Below are 19,883 nucleotides of genomic sequence, written 5' to 3' on the forward strand. Positions count from 1 at the left end.
TTGCAGTAGAGTATCCCTTATGCACAGCAAAATTAGTGTTCCAGAGAAGCTCATATGAAAAGGGTGTAAACTCTTTTCCTCACATTCCTATAATATACTTTTTCAGGGGCTGTACAGTTTCTACCCCAGTTTGTCACAGGGCAACTCGCATGCCATATGTGGTTCAATCAGGATGCACAGTTTCAAAGTAATCCATTTCAATGAAATGTCTCCAATTGGCCTGATAGTAACATTTATTGCTGAAAGAAAGAAATGCACCTGTTATATCTGATTTGGATATTATACAAATATCCATCACCGTTTGCTGAACCACATTTCTGCCTGCAAAAGAAATGCATCAACTCATGCTTCATACACTTTGTGGTGAAGTCTCAGTCTGTCATAAAGGGTCAAAATTGCAAGTTAAGTTAAAGTGAATAATCTTCTCCTTATAAAATTCAGAATTTGGTACGTAACCACATTGCATACTTTCTTTAGTTCCTATGTAGAGCATAATAAATCATTCCCGACTAGTTAACAAGAAAGGATTTGTAAAGACCATTTCATGTAATAATCCATTTCAAGTAATATAGGATTCACTGCCCTCCCTAATAATGTTTGTTTTAAGATTTTGGCATCTCTCATGAAAGCTTTTAGTTCTCTTCACTCAAATTGTTCGCATTTGTTACACAGTTACGATCCAGTAACGAGCCAGATCAGGATATGCTCAATGACTGCCTCACTATTCAACCACTGCAGCCTGCTACATCACCACAAGATGCTGTGGACAGCACCCTGGGTCGATCACCAGGGCCCCCACATGACATGTATTCAGGTAAGCTTCCAAACACCTCTCAGTTATTTTGCATGAAATATATTTCAGTTTCAATATTATAGGGTTGGTCTCCTATGAGCTCAGTAAATTATCTTCATCAAGATTTTAATGGAGGATATGAATAATAGCTGTTAGATATTTATCAACTGCAAAATTAATTATTTCAGCAGCAGCCACATTACAAATATTTCCTACCATTGCTGGACTCACACTCAGCTTAATGACGTGGATGACCATTGAGTCGCATTCCATCTTACACGTCAGAGAAATGTATGCAGCTCAAGGATCGATAGTTGTGCTTTATTTGTTGGTGAGCTCCTCATGGCAGCACCTGTATGCTTGTCATGCATTGGTAGATATCCATGACTTTACATCTCATTTACAATGGCCCATTCACAGAATAACCAAGTAAAAAGTAACAAAATGAAAGCCATAAAGTACTGGAGTAATTCGGCGGGTCAGGCAACATTCCTGGAAAACATGGATAGTTAACGTTTGGGGTTGGGTCCCTTCTCCAGCAAGATGACATTGAAACTTTTTGTTTATGATAGTTCAACATTTGTAAAAAATAATACATTTGGCAATACTCTCATAAAACAACAAACGCTTGGATTTGTGAAACCGCCGTGAATAACCAATGTATCATAGTTTCATTTAGAATGAGCCCTTTTCAATCCTGTTCTGCAGCTAGTTTAGTTTAGTTTAGCCTAGTTTAGAGATACAGCGTGGAAACAGGCCCTTCGGCCCACCGAGTCCACACCGACCAATGATCCCTACATCCATGATAACCCATTAGGGTTCCAGTCCCCTATAAGTTGATACAGTGGGACAGCTTGAGAATCCAGATGGCAGGTAACCCTCGAGCATTTCTGGGCCTTGACATTTAAGTTGGTGACTGCTGAATATTAACATGAAATGGACAGTCTGACTCATCTGGCTAAGTGATACTGGCAAGAGTTGTGCTGAATACATTGATCAGGTGTTTCATATATCTCTGGATGACACGTAGCTATCATCTCAGCTCTCAGCTGTGTGCAAGGGGAAGAAGGCATGTAGAAGTGGTTGAGCGCACTGCTACCTCACAATGCTCAGATTTCAATATGATGGAATTAAATAGGCAGTGGCAAAAACAAGTCAAGTCAAGTCAATTTTATTTGTATAACACATTTAAAAACAACCCACGTTGACCAAAGTGCTGTACATCAGTTCAGGTACTAAGAAAACGAACATACAATGGCACACAAACATAACAGCACATACATAAACAGTTTACAGCGCCCCCTCAGCAGGCCTCAAACGCTAGGGAGTAGAAGTAGGTTTTGAGCCTGGACTTAAAAGAGCCGATGGAGTGAGCAGTTCTGATGGGGGAGAGGAATGCTGTTCCACAGTTTCGGAGCTGCAACCGCAAAAGCGCGGTCACCCCTGAGCTTAAGCCTAGACCGCGGGCTAGTGAGTAGCCCCAAATCGGCCGACCTGAGGGATCTGGAGATAGAGTGGTGGGTTAGAAGATTTTTGATATTGGGGGGGTGCGGGGGGGGGGGGGGCAGCCCGTTTAGGGCTTTGTATGTGAATATGAGGAGCTTGAAGTTGATTCTGTACTGTACTGGGAGCCAGTGGAGAGAGGCCAGAATCAGAGTGATATGGTCCCTTTTACGGGTACCCGTCAGGAGTCTCGCTGTGGCGTTTTGGACCAATTGCAGGCGGGACAGGGATGATTGGTTGATCCTAGTGTATAGGGAGTTGCAGTAGTCTAGGCGGGAGGAAATGAATGCGTGAATGATTTTTTCAACGTCGTCAAATTGGAGGAATGGTTTGATTTTAGCTAACCAATCTGGTCTCACCAGGAAGAAGCTCTATGAAGTCCAAGAGGGTTTAATTCCGAAGGCCTCCAATGGCTGATGACAGCCAAAATCCTAGTATATCAGCAAAACAAAATCCCGATCAGTAAAAGGAACAGCATCCAGCTAAAATGATCACAGTATCAGTCACTTGAGGCGTGGTGTAAAAAGTCCCTTCGACTGCTCTTCCAGATTCTGCAGAAAAGGAAGAGGACAGCTCTTTGGGCCCCTTACTTCCCAATCTTCTCTCTACCATGGATTATTCTGTCAGGAGATCCAAAATCATCTTCACCCCAGGGCTCAATAGCAGTTATCAGTAAAATTAAAGGAGGGTCCCATTGTTTCCCAGGGAATATTTTTACCTTCTCTAGTAAGTTAAAATCACAGTCTTTGAGATCATGAGTGCATGTTGGCAAGTTAGTTTCATCATGGGCAATTATAACTGCCAAGCAGGCAATGATAAAATAACTACTCAATGTATCGACCATACTTTTGCTACAGTAACATGGCTCACCAACCTCATCGCTCATCTGGCTTAGTTCCACAAATGTGGTGGATGGTATCATAACAGTCAACCTTTCGTAGAATGTGTTCAGAATTTGAAAGGATAGAATATTGCACAATAAGACGCCTATAACTTGATAAGTAAGCCCTTATTTTAACATTTGCTTGGATGTGGCATTGCATCAAAATGAATGCCCTGCCTGCTATTGCATGACTGTTGAAACTAAGGAAACACTTCACAGATGCCATCAATTATGAAATCTCTCTACTATGGAGGATCGCTGGTGTTAGTTTGTCCACAGCTTTGGTAACAATGATTGAATAATTATCAAGCAAACAAATAAATTAGGAGCAGGAGTAGGAGTAGGATACTTCATTTCTCAAAGTCTGCTCCACATTCAATAAGATCTGGCAATCTCATTGCAGCCTTGTATTTCCTCCACGATCTAGGAAACAAAAATTATCGATTAAATTTTAAGATGAAGTCACACAAATAAAACACAAACTCATAGTAGAAACAGTGGAAAAATATAATTAACTTTGCAAAGAGCAGAAATTGTAACAGCTGTAATCTTGAGCAAGGAACAAACTGCTGAAGTAACTCAACAAGTCAGGAGGCATTCATTGAGATAAAGGGATAGTTGTATGTTTTGGGTCCAGAACCTACAATAGGTCCCGTTGCAGAGTCTCAACTGAAAATCAGAGTATAGAACCCAATACCAAATCACCATTATTACGGCAGCAGTTATGGGGTATCTTGAATGGGGATAGGTCCATGTTCCTAATGTTTTGTTAAACCCAGACAAGTAGATACGTTTACCAGGACCTAGGAAACTCATCAATTAAAGAGAGGCAGGGACAGCAAATCTGGCTTTGGGACAAAAGGAGCATAAACAAGAGGTCATAAACATATGGTAGGTATTCACCACTCCTGACCGGGAGCACCCCACAAGCCTTGCCATTTCAGAGATGCTCTGACCCAGTTGTCTGGCCACAACAATTTGGCCCTTGTCAAAGTCGCTCAGGTCTTTACTCCTGCCCATTTCCCCTGCATCCAAACATCAACTTCAAGAATTGACTGTTCACTTGCTGCCGCAAGGGCCTGTCCCACTTAGACGATTTTTTAGGCGACTACAGGCGACTAGGCTGTCACCACAAGGTTGCCGGGGTGTCACCTGTATGGTCGTGAGTAGTCTCCAAAGAGTCGTAGCGTTTTTCTGGTCACCTCTGAATTTTGAGATGTTTAAAAAAATTTGCCGACTGTTGGTTTGACACCAATGATCGTAGCTTGACGTCTCCTGACGCAGGTGCTGTCGTAGGTTGTTGCCAGGTTGTCGCCAGGTGATGTAGGTTGTCGCCGGTGCTGACTTCGGTGAATTCCATTGGTGTCTAACTACATCAACCTACGTCAATTGGCGACAGGTACCGGCGTCAAAACCGGAGGCCAAAATGACGTGAATTGTCTTCAGTTGTCGCCGACAGGATCGTAGCTTGTCGTAGCTTGTCGTGGGTAGACATAGGTTGACTTCAGTTATCGTAGGTTGTCGCCTGTGTGGTCGTAGGTTGTCGTAGGCTCGGTCGTAGATGGACGTCCTACTCGCGACAATTGGGTCGCCGGTTATCAGTAGCTTGCTGTGGCTTGACGTCGACTAGGTGGTAGGTTGTTGGAGCGTGTCGTAGACATTGTCGTTGGGGAGGTCCAGTTGCCATTTTTTCAGCGACCTTCTACGCCGGCAGTCACCTAAAAAATCGCCTAAGTGTGACAGCTCCTTAATATATCCCACCCCCTGACAGATGCCATTGTAACAAGATAACCAATGTTATTCACTTCACCTGTCAGTGGTCATAATGTTTTGGCTGATCGGTCTAGGTTTAAAGTGAAGGAGAAAAGTTTTAATGGGAATCTGAGGGGTAACTTTTTCACACAAAGGTGGGTGTATCGAACAAGCTGCCAGAGGAGGAAGTTGAGGCAGGGACCATCCCAACATTTAAGAAACAGTTAGACAGGTACATGGATAGAACCGGTTTGAATGGATATGGGCCAAATGCAGGCAGGTGGGACTCGTGTAGCTAGTTGGTCGGTGTGGGCCTGTTTGCACGCTGCATCACTCTCTCACTCTATGACTCTACAACTTTTTTATAAATACGACCAGTTTCAAGATTTAGAGGACCTTGTCTTTTGGGATACAAGGCCTGGAGGTTCATCATTTGCCTCTCAGATCCATGAGCAACAATTGAGTCAGAACATAAGCAAAGCAGGGGAGAAAAGGAGAAAATATAACTGCATTTCATGAAATGCCCACTTGCTCAGATACCCACTTTCCGGAAAAAAAAGAATACAGTACCCAAATGGTATTATCCAAAACTAATTTCTACTGCAATATTTTTCCTTTTCCATTAAATTAATTTTGCTTTGCTCGTTATTTGTTTCAGTCAATGCAAACAGCAAATGGCAAAATACTTTAACATGGTTAACAATAGTCCCATATATAACTAAATGAATATTAATTACAGAATATGTAATACTTTGCTTCGATATTGCTCTGTTTTCCAACTAAGCTTCTTTTACCAACATAATGCATCTGGTTAAGTGGACAGCATTTTGAATACAGGTATACAGTGTAATACATTAACGTAACATTCCTTCATCTTGACACGGCATGAACGTGATACCTTAAATATTTATCATAGACCTCGTGATATTCTCGTTATGACTATAATTTACGTGATAAATGTAAACAAAATCACTGCAAACTCAATAATGGGTGTGATAAAATAAAAAGTTATTTTACATTAAATATCATTCAATTTTAGATGGATTAACTAACTCAAATTGTTTATATTACAATCAAATGTATGCCTCAAGGTATCCCATGATAATGATAATCAATCAACTTAACTGGCCAGACTTGATGTCTATTCCTTGATTAACATCTGTCCTAAATATGTTTCTTTTTCTGCCGAAGTTTTGTTCAGAAGTTGATTAATAAAATAGCTCTTTGGCCGAAGCAGCATAACTAAAATGATATATGTGGATTGACAGACAGTGGTGGTGACAACCTAACCTTTCTAAATACCGAAGCATTAGCAAAATCCATTTTTATTATGCAAGTTCGTTTTAGAGAAATAAGTCCAGAAAACGATAATTCAAATCATAAGAGTTGTTAAATGGCGTGTATTTATGTACTTTTTTTTAAAGGGAGTGTAGAATGAGGAACTTGCCATGCCTACAAAATATGGTTCTGTTTCATCGGTGTAAGTTTTGGCTCAAGATCAAAAATCTGTTTGAGGACTGGAAAGTCACAAGCTTCACATATAAAATGGCATTGTGCAGGGTAGCTCAAGGCTTTGTATGATAATGTAAAATTGATCATCTTGAGCCAGACTACAGCCTGCTTTAAATCACAACTGAATTTTATTTCCATTGAAGTTTTCACCACCAATTAATTGCCTGTACTTATCAAACATAGATCATTTTCGTTAAGTTACTTCTTCCAATTAATCTATTTTAACTGTTTGTTTTGAATTGACCAAAACAAAATTAAAATATCGGAGTTGCCTCAAATCTGAAAAAAATATACTTCACGTGCTCAGCTGATCAAACAACATTTGTGAGGAAAGAAACATAGTTGGCCTTTTATCAAAACTAGAAAGTGTTAAAGATAGAATATTGCAGGGAAAAAATGTGGAAACTGGAGGAAGGAACAGGGACAAGGTCCATGATCAGGTCATAGGTAGCGGGTGTGAACATCCAAAGAGGTGTAAAAAGAGGTAGTGAACTAGAAAAAATGTAAGTGCAAAGAGAAGGATCATTTGGTGCAATTGTTAAAATCAATCCCAAAGATTATAGGTGCTTTTTCAAAAGGTAAAGGGCCTGTCCCACTTAGGCGATTTTTTTGGCGACTGCCGGCGACTGTCAAAGTCGTTGCAGATCGCCGAACTTTTCTTTTACCTGACGACAATGACCACGACAATGCCGAGTCAGGTCGAGATTACAGCGTCTTCTGAAACATCGTGAAAATTCCAACACTGTCAATGCTTCTCCGGCGTCCTAGTTTTCGCTGAAATCACTGAAAAGTTGGTAAGTACTTGAGAGTTTTGAACTATAACACCTTGTATGGGTTATTTAAAAACCAAGCTTCACTGTAACAAGGAATAAACCAGATTTACTTCCAGTTTACTAATAGCTGTATTAACAAAAAAAAATTTTTAAGTGGTTCAGTGGAGCTTTGTGAAAAGTGAGTGGGCATTCTTTGAAAATGTAAGGGAGATGTATATCTGGTTTCTGGGTTGAATAACTGGGTTTGGAGCCCACTTTAAATGTAATGGCTGAGGCCAAAAGCATCGCAAAAATTCCCACGCTTACCTGACCGTCAAACTGTCGCCTCCAATCTACCTGTCAAATGTCCTGACGGTAAATAAATTTGTTAAACACAAGCATTTTATGGTATCTTCAAATGACTTTACTTATTTTAATATTATGTACTTCTAAATGCATCTTAGGAGAACCTATCAAACCGGGGACAGCATGCTACAGCGCCTGCAATAAGCTACGATACCTGGCGACAAGCCAGCTGTCGCTGAGAAATTTCAAACTGTTTGATTTCTCAGCAACGCGCCGAGATCCACTGCGATCCACTGTGATCTTTGGAAGACTCCTCACGATCATGCCCGCGACACCCCAGCGTAGTCGCCGGCAATTGCCTTAAAATCACCTAAGTGGGACAGGCCCTTAAGGTATTTTTCCAGAAGCTTAAGTTTCATTTAAACTATAGAAGGCCAAGGACAAAGAGACCATTGTTTGATTGAGAATTAAATATTTGGAAAAACTAGGATGCTCAAAATCTAAAGTAAAAACAGAATTTCTCGAAATACTTAGGAGATCAGGCAGTATTAATGGTGAGAGAAGCATTAACATTTCAGAATTAATGAAAGAGCATTTATCTAAAACATTAACTTTATTTTTCTCGAATTAACTTTTTTCTTAAGGTTTTTATATCTCAATCTATTGTGGGTTTTTTAGACCATCCACTCAATTAAGATTAAACAATTAATGCCTTTACTTCAGGATTTTAAAAACTGGAACTTAGAAAGTCACTATCACGGGCCTCTCATACAAGTCCAAAAAAGTATATAACCACTCTATAAAAAAAGCAGGATACGTGCTCATTATATGCCGATTGGACGTAAGCAGTCACATTGGTAAAAATGCAGATTTTCATAGCTATGTGAGGACACTTATACAAAAATCATTTGTCCTGCATGTTGCAAGTGCTGTGTCAGCTATGCCCAGGTCAACATGGGGGTTACATGTGTTTTATCAAAAAGAATGATAACATTCATCTCTATGTGCCTTTGACCATCTGAATAAAAATGTGTTCAAAGAGCAAAACCTCAAACTGAACATTGTACTAATGGTCTACCAGGCAGCAATGATTGCTGTTGCCTGAAATGTTTCAGAGACATCTTATGATGCGGGCATCTTAAAGCTATCGCTGAATAATGCTTTGAATCTACTCACAGGATAAGCAAACTAACAGCACGATGCCAGAATTCTACCCCAGATTAACCTGCCCAGCATTAGTGGGCTCCATTTGTGTGTCCAACTCCAGACTTCTCTAACAGCCATTCTACTCTGATCTCCAATGGCAAGAGATTATCAAGACAGAGGACATAACTATGTTCAAAGCCTCCTTGAGAAAACAATCTAACCAACTGGTAGGAATCAATGGCCTGTTACCAATCAAAATGGAGAAGTTGCAATGCCTCTGAGACCTTTTCAGTTCATAAATTCCCCCCTGCATAATTGGTGGAAGCAGCACACTAGCTTCTAATCTGTCTACCTGCCTGCTCAATGAGATTCCTCCTTTCCCACGCACAGAAGAGTCTGTGATTCCCACATTGCACTCATCAGCCACTTCAGAACCCATTGAAACACGAACAGAAGCAAATTCTCAAGAAGAGCCGAAGAAGAAGAGACCAAAAAGATTTCAAAAACTCACCTAAATATGAATACTGAAGTTCTTCACCTTTGACTGATGGCCACTACCAAATCCCAATATTCCCACCTTCTGATCATCAAACTTCTCTTCCATTTGCCTTTTCACCTCTCAAATCCTACATAAGACCCACTCCCAACAAAGTAATGACCCAAGCTTGAAATTCAGTTTTTGTGGGAAAGAGACAATGTCCATTGGTCCATGCCCATTGGCAACAACAATCCAGGTCAAGGACTATTGCCAATACTAAATGTTAGCTCTAGGTTATTAGAGTATGAAACATAGCCTTACTAATGAAGCCACACCCAATTAAAAGTCCCCTTTCTGAGATATAATCTTTGGAGTTTTTCATGATCAATGGATCTACACTAAGCCAGCATGGTTCTTGAAAGGTTAAATATACAACCTATTTTTAAAAATAGTTGGGAATGAGTCAAATGTTAATAAAATACTTTTGTTTGGATTTTGTGGTTTGTAATTTCAATAAGAATTCCTTGATTGAATTAAGTGAACTGCTTTCTTGAACCTCACTGACAGACATCGTAGAAATAGATACCCACTTTCCTAAAAAAAGCACCTGATCTTAGAGCCTGATAGAACTAGAAAATCCATGTGTAGCACAGTGGTCCACTGTGAAATCCTAAGGTGCACTGGGATACACAAGAACCCAAGGCAAATGTCAAAGATCCATTAGTCAATAATATTAAAATAAAAAAAACAGAGACAAGAGATTTAGCCATTATGTGTCTGTGTCTCAAAGATTCATGTCTTGGACTAAATCCCTTTAGTCGTAACAAAAAAATTCAATTACAATGCTGTACATAGCCAAATTCCTAGTTTTGAGAATTTAGCTCATGTTATTAAAATATATTAATTTTCCTTTTTAAAGAAGAAGTCAGCAGGATATTGATGCTCATTCTTGCAATGACTGCCATATGAAAATCCAGCTGAGTTGAGGAAGTGGATTCATCATTTTAATCCCTTCATCATCATGGCATTAATACTGTATGGAATAATGTTATTTCAGACAATAGCTGAATTCTTTTCAGTACTTTGATAGTCTTCGTACATTATCCTCCAGCAGGATGACTAGACAGGTCCTGTTGACTGCATTCGGTACCTGTCAAAGTGATAGGACAAAAGCTTGGTTTGCCCCTGACACCAAACTCTTAACTAATTTGCTGGCAAACAATATTGTCTGTCTCCAGTACTCCACTGCTGAGAAAACAAGCACTTGTTGACTGATTGATTACTCCTGTAAATGTTAAACATATAAATTTAAAGAGCCATTCCATTAATTAAAGCATGCGACAGATGATAAGGGCTTTAAAACCACTAAAAATTTCCATTAGGATTGGAAGACACAGAATACAATTTTGGACAATGAACCTAAAAGGCCATTGTCCAGACGAAACTGAAATTGCCATTTCAATTCTTCTTGAACAAAGCAAAGTAAAACTGATTTTACATGAATCGACACAGGGCTTGTACTCTGTTTATACCTGTTGAACAGCAACTTAACCTGGAATTTTGCACTACTGTGCACATTTCTAGGTGTTGTTGGGAAATGCATCTACTTTTTGGCCAATTTTTATTCTCTTGCTCTTCACTTAGTCACAGAGTCACGGTGCTATGCAGCACAGAAAGAGGCCAGAGGATCAACAGATTTCACATTTTTAAATTTCATTTCATACTTTAAATGAAAGGTATTTTAAGTCAGACATAGCAGCAGTGTGATGAATACAGATGTTGATCAGTTATTTCTGCAAATTATTATAACTAATATGGAGACCCATATGTACTGAATGGTACATAAACTATTGCACAGCACAGAGGCCACACATGGGTGGATATTTGCTCTATTGTTTTAGACCCATAGATTATCACATCGCCACTGTTACAGGCCCTTCAGACCAATTTATCCATGATGACCAAGTTGCTTAAGCGACCTAGTCGTACTTGCCTGCGCCGGGACAATATCCATCCAAACCTTTCCTATCCATGTACTATATATCCTCGTAAATCTTTTGTATGCCGTTCCTAGATTTTATGACATCCTTCCTATAGCAAAATAATACCTTTTCAAAACTTAATCAGACCCTGAACGAATGGTTCTGAAGAAAAATAACCTCTTTGCTGCTTCTGTTACTCTTGTCTTTACTGCAAAAACTAGATTGAATCATATTTATATGGCACTTTGGACATCATAAAATTGAAAGAAACTTCACAGGAGCATTTATCTCCAGAAGCAAGAATCCTTCAAACAGAATTTGTAGCCCTCCCTATCAGCAAGCTCTCTATAAGGATTGATGTTGCCTGCAGGCCCATCACATTCCAATCTATCATGGCCTTTGACTGCTCAAAGTCACGCTGCTCAAAGTAGCTTTTGGGGTATTATTGAGAATCTTGCACTCAGAAACATTCCATAAGTATAATAAACATGCAAACACTCAACATATGATTGATGGCACGCTAAATAACAATACAATGAAGATTATGAGCCCTCATGGTGTGAAAGGGGCCTTGCACCAAATTTATTTGAGGCATCCCATGAGCAAAGTGGAGCTGAGTGGAATAGATGTGCAGTCAAATGTGGAGTGATTAATGGCTTGTCTGGTCTGCTGCCCAAGCATCAACTTGCAAGCATCATATGCTGGACCAGGGTGACGGGGAAGGGGGATGAGCAGGGGTTGGTCAGCCAAACATTTCAGTATGAGCCCAGATAAATTTAGCAATAAGAAGGAAATAGGGGGTTAATTCTAGGGAAACTACTTAAGAGAGAATCCCACCAACAAGGCTCCAAGGCAGTAGACCAGATGAATTCAAATTCCATTTAACTAATACTCAACTCTCCAAGGATAAGTGGCCCACACTCTCCATAGGCTTCAAGTGTACAAACAATCTGTATCATACACTGTGTAGACCAAAATCAAATTTGCGATGGATTTAGCTGTCGTTTATCCAAAAATATTTCAGAATGTGGGAAAATCTTTAGCCCTATTTGTGCTGGCGGACTAGAATAATCTTTATTGCATTCAGTTATTTTAGGATGTCTCGAATGAATGCATCTACTTCGTCTGTAGGCCAAATAGTGGGAAATGGAATCAGTATGGATGGGAACTTGATGGTCAGCCTGTTTTCATGTTATATAACTCAATGACTCTACTTCCTTTTTGTTACAAGTACATTCTTTCTGCAGCATCATCGTTAGTATTTCTAGAAATCTGACCCCAGATTAGCTTGGAGTGGTGGTGACGCAGTGGTAGAGTTGCTCCCTTACAGCTCCAGAGATCCGGGTTCGATTCTGACTACGGGTACTGTCTGTATGGAGTTTGTACGTTCTCCCTGTGTCCTGTGTGGGCTTTCCCCGGGAGCTCCGGCTTCCTCTCACACTCTAAAGACATACAGGTTTGTAGGTTAATTGGCATTGTAAAAATGTAAATTGTCCCTGGTGTGTGTAGAATATGCATGGGGATTGCTGGTTGGCGCAGACTCGATGGGTCGAAGGGGCTGTTTCCACGCAGTATCTCTAAATTAATCTAAAAAAAACTGTCCAGAGATTGCCTGCTGTACAGTTGGAAAAAAACTTTGTGATAGGAAGCACAGGTAAATTTCTTGCCACCTATTCAGTATGGACCAACCCTGCTATTTACAGCTTTGACAGTTTACGTGAAGTCAAATAAGTAAAATTTCTATTCTCACAAACTCATCTCCCTCTCAAAGAGACATTAATAATACAACTGGCCAGGGAGACATCGGATGCCCTGGACTTGTCTGACTTGCATTTATCTATCATGTCTGTCTCAGCACAGATCCCAATCCAAGCATGTGATTACATGGCTCACTTTCCATTGTCCCATTTTCTCAAAAGATTCTGCATTATTAGCTGACTGGGTATCTGAATTCATTGATTATATCTGAAGAGCAATGTGGAGCTCAGACAATCGAGGTGAAAAAGAGAAAGTATGTTACCAAATGCAAATGAGAGTTGAATAAATGGAATGAAAATTGTACCTTCCCTAAAGGGCCTGTCCCACTTTAGGCGATTTTAAGGCGACTGCCAGTGACTAGGCTATCGCCGACAGTTCGCTGGGTGTCGCGGGCATGATCGTGAGGAGTCTTCCAAGAATCGTAGGTAAATCATAGGCATCGCTGAGAAATCATCCGGAGTGAAATTTCTCGGCGACAGCTGGCTTGTCGCCAGGTATCGTTGCTTATTGTGAGAGCTGTCGCCTGCTGTCCACAGGTTTGCTAGGTTCTCTTAAATGCATTTAGAAGCACATTATATTAAAATAAGTAAAGTCATTTCAAAATACCATAAAATGCTTGTGTTTAACCAATTTATTTACCGTTAGGACATTTGACAGGTAGATTGGAGGCGACAGTTTGACGGCCAGGTAAGCGTGGGAATTTCACAATGTTTATGGCCATCAGCCATTACATTTAAAGTGGGCTCCCATCCCAGATATGCAACCCAGAAACCAGATATGCATCTCCCGTACATTTTCAAAGAATGCCCACACACTTTTCACAAAAATCCACTTAACCACTTTTAAAATTATTATTTTTAATACAGCTATTAACAAACTGGAAGTAAATCCAGTTTATGCCTTGTTACAGTGATGCTTGGTTTTGAAGTAACCCATTCAAAACTCTCAAGTACTTACCGATGTCAGTGATTTCAGTGAAAATTAGGACGCTGGAGAAGAATTGACAGTTTGGGAATTTCGTGATGTTTCCGAAGACGGTGTAATCTCGACCTGACTCGGCATTGTCATGGTCATTGTCGTCGGGTAAAAGAAAAGTTCAGCGATCTGCTACGACTTTGACAGTCGCCGGCAGTCGCCTTAAAATTGCCTAAAAGTGAGACAGGCCCTTAACAAAAAGGCCCAGAGACCAAAAATGCCCCCTTAGCACAATAGCACAGAATGAAGAGTCGGAGACTTAGTGAAGTACAGATTGGACTATAAATTAGAAATGTTTCAAGGCCACTCGGTCTCTCAAATCTGCTTTGCAATTTAGTAATAGCATGGCTGTCTGATTGCAATCTCTTTTTTCCCTCATTGCAATGTCAGCTCTACCTTTCCAGCCATCCACGGTGGCATTTCATCATATGGCTCATCGCATATTTGGCCAGCTTAAAAATATTCAAAAACTCTGCTTCTACACCCTTTGAGAAAGTGTGTTCCAAAGATTAACAGCTTCTAAGACAACAACAAAATTATTCACTTCATCTCTGTCTCAATTGATCGATCCCTATTTTTTAATAATGACCAACTAGTTCAAGATTTATCAAAACAGGAAATAACCCTTCGCATCCACCCTTCTATAACTGCTCACTTACTGATAGGTTTGAATCAAGTCCTCTTTCAATTCTCTAAACTCCAGCAGGTACAGGACTAGCCTTTCCTCATAAGACACCTCAACCCATCCAGCTATATATCCAGCTATATGACTAGGGCTTCCGAGATGTCCTCGTTTTTCAGAAAACGGGGCTTCCCCTCCTCCATTATAGATGAGGCTCTCACTAGGGTCTCTTCTACATCCCGCAGCTCCGCTCTTGCTCCCCATCCCCCCACTCGCAACAAGGACAGGATCCCCCTCGTTCTCACCTTCCACCCCACCAGCCAGCGGATCCAACATATCATCCACCAACATTTCCGTCACCTACAACAGGACCCCACCACTGGCCATATCTTCCCATCCCCTCCCCTCTCTGCATTCCGCAGAGACCGTTCCCTCCGCAACTCCCTGGTCCACTCGTCCCTTCCTACCCAAACCACCCTAACCCCGGGCACTTTCCCTTGCAACCGCACGAGATGCAACACCTGTCCCTTTACCTCCCCCCTCAACTCCATCAAAGGACCCAAACATTCTTTCCAGGTGAGACAGAGGTTCACCTGCACCTCCTCCAACCTCATCTATTGCATCCGCTGCTCTAGATGTCAACTCATCTATATCGGCGAAACCAAGCGCAGGCTCGGCGATCGCTTCGCTGAACACCTGCGCTCGGTCCGCATTAACGCCACTGATCTCCCGGTGGCCCAGCACTTCAACTCCCCCTCCCATTCCCAGTCTGACCTCTCTGTCATGGGCCTCCTCCAGTGCCATAGTGAGGCCCGCCGGAAATTGGAGGAGCAGCACCTCATATTTCGCCTGGGCAGTTTGCGGCCCGGTGGTATGAACGTCGACTTCTCCAACTTCAGATAGCTCCTCTGTCCCTCCCTTCCCCTCCTCCTTCCCAGATCTCCCTCTATCTTCCTGTCTCCACCTATATCCTTCCTTTGTCCCACCCCCGACATCAGTCTGAAGAAGGGTCTCGACCCGAAACGTCACCCATTCCTTCTCTCCCGAGATGCTGCCTGACCTGCTGAGTTACTCCAGCATTTTGTGAATAAATCGATTTGTACCAGCATCTGCAGTTATTTTCTTATACAGCTATATGTCTAATATGTCTCTGAAATGTCTCCAATGCGTTAAACAAAAGTCTCTGCAATTATGTATGTTTACCTATTCCCTATCAAAAACTAAAGAAATAAAAACAAGAGTTTTGTTTTAAATAATGGTAAATGCTTTATGGGCTTTGCTTGGTAAGGAACCTTAATGCAAAGCTGCTTTACTTTCATATCAACTTACAACTGTAATAACGTATACGGTTTCTATAAGTAACCCCACATTAAAACTATCTAAAGAGAAAAGTATCTACAACCAGATGCTATAATCTCAAATTCTAATTAATACCATAAGCACCAGTTTCAGATTAATCTCAAAATCTCAGAGAGGCACAAACAGTGGTCATTACAGATAACGTTTTTCTGCCGTGCCTAATCAATTGTTCCACCTGTCAATCACTTAAAGTGTCTGAAGACAAGCTTAAAACCAATGCAGCAGCAGTAGAAAAGAGAGACTTTTGCTAATCTAAAAGATCCAGACAATGAACAAACCCCCCTGAGGCAGAATTTAATGTAAATCTATTGCAGCATGCTTGTTATTATTGTGTTGCATACCTTAGGCATTTACAAGTGCATTTAGTTACTTATAAATAACTTAAATTTTCACTGTCAGAAGTGAACCGGATACATCACGATAGCACAAAGCATTTTTCTAGTATAAATTACTTATTAAAAAAAAGTATAATGTTTACAGTCATTATTTAACTTTATTGTTGTTCAAAATGAGTATGAGATACCATGGAATCCAATGTTCAGAGATTGATATGATGCTTTTGCTGAAGAGATTTTTTTCATAAAAAGAGGAAAAGTGTTAGACAATAGACAATAGACAATAGGTGCAGGAGGAGGCCATTGGGCCCTTCGAGCCAGCACCGCCATTCAATGTGATCATGGCTGATCACTCTCAATTAGTACCCTGTTACAATATAATGATATGCCACAGTGAGAAGTAGAATGGGTTTTTATTCATAACGTCATTAAAACATCATTATTAACCTTTTAAAAAACTCTTCAGCTTTTAGAGACATAGGGACTGCAGATGCTAGAATTTGGAGCAACAATCAATCTGCTGGAGGAGCTCCACATAGATACAAAATGCTAGAGAGAAGTAATGGGAGTTTTAATTAACAAGGAACTCAGCAGGTTGAGCAGCATCTGTGGAGAGAATGGACAGTCTATGTTTCAGGTCAGGACCTCAATCCAGAGGTCTGACTTGAGTCCGAAGGGTTCCGATTATCTATGTCCAACCACAGATGCTGCTCAACTAATTTCCTCCAGCAAACTTTATTCCTCCATATTTTATTCATTTTTACAGGCAAGTCAATCAATAGCAACACCAGTATTTGCTGTGTATTCCTAATTCCTCATGAAAAGGTAGTGATGAAATGCCACCTTCAATCATTTCCATCTTTGCTGTAAGGAGTTAGATAGAGCTCTTAATGATAACGGAGTCAGGGGGTATGGGGAGAGGGCAGGAATGGGGTACTGATTGTGGATGATCAGCCATGATCACATTCAATGGTGGTGCTGGCTCAAAGGGCCGAATGGCCTACCCCTGCACCTATTGTCTATTATTTATCTCCCACTATGTTATTACGTAGAATGTTGCAGGATTTAAAGACAGTGCCAAGAAAGGAATGAAACTCTTCCAAGTCAGGATGATGTAGTACTTGGATAGGAACTCTTGACATAATGTTACCCCTCTTCCCTTATAAAAGGTTGTGTGTTTGGGAGTTGCTGCAGAGCCTTCAGTAGATGGTACACTATGCAACAACGTGATGAATGTTTAGGGAGATACTTGCAATACCAATCAAGGGTTTTGTTAATTAAAACTGAATATTCATTTTGTATGCAATGATTAAATTACCAAATTAGTAAATCAGAGGTATTAATTAACAAATTCAGGAACATGAGTTCTTATCTCACCTGTAATTATTATCTTGGGGGAGCTGTGTTTTCAAAAATAGAACATACTTTACATATTAGTGTTTGTGTCGGAAACCAAGTGGGATTCCATAGAACGGCATCTAACTGAACCATGCAAGTTAGAACATACAACAGGACCAGTCCCGATGGCCCACAAACATTTTTGTGTAATGTGATGCCAAGATAAACAAATTGTATTTGCCTGCACATAATCCATATACCTCCATTCCCTGCATATCCATGTACCTATCGAAACGCCTCTTTAACACCACTATCATATCTGCCTCCACCACCACCCCTGACAGTGTGTTCTTGGGCATTCCTACAGCCAACATAACCTGATGAATTGATGGATCTGTAGGTGCTAATCAGTCACAGCATTGCAGCACACCTGTGAGTGTATCACTACTTCTGCGCTGCACCAAAGTACACAGGTTAGTCTGGAGAATGAAGATAATGAGGAGTAAAAGTTCAGACAAGATTGGAACCAAAGAGGAATGCTGCTCCTTCCACCTTCAAAGGACTTTCCCTTCAACTCGATGTCATTGATTTTTAAAAACCGTGCAATATTATATTAACTATCATATCGTGTAACCAAGGGCAAATTTTAGCTCTTTATTCTGTAATTTAATAATATGCAGCAGTCTTGAAATTAAGTATAATAAAATGCTTCAGCCTATGTTTGGTACCATGATGTCACACATTTACATTCTAATATACAGTATTGCTGTTCAGATATTGTAATCTGCATTTCAAATCTAGAATGCGTACATGTTTAAATATTAAAATCTATACACTGTTTATATGTATACCACAATCTAGGTCAATATTCAATTTTAAGTACATTCAATCATCAATTTACACACAATATGATCTAACTCATGTTGATATCAAATATATGTTCTGCTGAACATCATTTTTAGTCAAAGCTTACAGATGTTAATGTCCACGTGGATTTGTACAATGCTGCACACACGGTATAAAAATCAGTATAAAATAATTCACTCACCCATTGTATTCCTCCCATCTGCCAATCAACTTCACCTCTGGAGTTTGTTACATACTCCACCCATCACCTCCCTGAGTGAGTCAAGGGGGTATCCACTTGTATCCACCTAAACCTTAATAGGATTAGCCCCTTCCTTCCACCACCCTTACTCCTACCTCTCTTCCACCACCCTTACTCGATCATTTTTAATGAAGGGTTTCAACATGAAACATAGTCGGTCAATTCCCTTCAAATATGCGCCTGATCCACGGGGGTTCTCCAGCACTAGTTTTTTGCACTGTATTCTTCATGCAGTGTTACTATATTTATACACTTTTATACCAAACTCCCTTCTTTCAAATAAACATTATGTTTTTTGAATCTTAGAATATATTCCACACAAAATAAATCTGTTTTTACCCTATTCATCTGGATAATTCACAGAAACCTATTATTTTCATTGAATACAAAGTTCGGGGTGTAGAACATTTTTATGATATTTCTAAGAAAGATAATTGGATATCCATCATCTGACAATTAGAAACCAAGGACATTAAGCATGCTGAACTCTTAAAGTATTTGCTGAGTATTTGCTGACGGTTTTATTTTCAAATTCAGGGGGTTTCTGAAAGACCAATTACATCTATTTTGGAAAGTTGGATTTATTTATTTTTTATTCGATATCAACTTTTGTTATTGAGGAAGAGCATTATCTTGTTTCACAGCAACCATGTGACTGAGAATGTGGATGTTCACCACACTGCCGTGAATTAGGAACGCAAGGGTGCAGGAAGGGGGCAGAGGGTGAAGGATTTATCTAAACGCAGACCTTTATCATTGAGCTCACATGCCCTTGCATGAAAGAAAAAAATCAAATCTTTCTGTATTAAACAATGTTGTATTTTGAATTCTTTGCCTTAAGGCATGTTTTCCAGTACACATTCGAGCCGGTGTGGAACAGCAGCAGCCATCATTCCTTCTTCTCATCCTCCAAACCATACTTCTCCTGTACACAATATGCAAGGAAGCCCGCACAACCCACAGACACAGCTATCCTTACTCCCAGTGGTAGAAGAGAGCAATGAACGGTAAGTGACAATTGGACATGCTAACATGTTCTTTGATGTCATTTGTATTTTCATCAGTTTACATCTGACATTGGTGGTCTGTTGTTATCTACGTTTTGGAATAAAGTCTTTGCACTTCATTAAGTGAAAAAGTAATGCTTGTTAGCCCACCAGTCTGAGCACAGTTACCTTGTTTAAAGTGGGCATGTCAATGCCAAAATGCGCTAAAAGTAAGGCCATTCAAGGCAGATGACTTCCCTGTAAACCAAAGGCCATCCGTCCCTGGATAGGAGAT

At 40.3% G+C, this 19,883-nt stretch overlaps 1 protein-coding gene across 2 annotated transcripts in view; it reads left to right on the forward strand.

The window, feature by feature from the left end:
* glis3 (GLIS family zinc finger 3) overlaps nt 1-19,883 on the forward strand; it is a 377,909-nt gene that overhangs the window by 292,436 nt on the left and 65,590 nt on the right. The window contains exons 7-8 of one of the 2 annotated variants that reach the window (XM_078396063.1): nt 673-814; nt 19,444-19,609. In XM_078396063.1, coding sequence (XP_078252189.1) covers nt 673-814; nt 19,444-19,609 — 308 coding nt within the window. Of the gene's footprint in view, nt 1-672; nt 815-19,443; nt 19,610-19,883 lie in introns of those variants that run through there. The other variant, XR_013547051.1, reaches the window with a different exon arrangement.

Source organism: Rhinoraja longicauda, chromosome 3 (assembly GCF_053455715.1).
Source record: "Rhinoraja longicauda isolate Sanriku21f chromosome 3, sRhiLon1.1, whole genome shotgun sequence".
Lineage (NCBI taxonomy): Eukaryota > Metazoa > Chordata > Chondrichthyes > Rajiformes > Arhynchobatidae > Rhinoraja > Rhinoraja longicauda.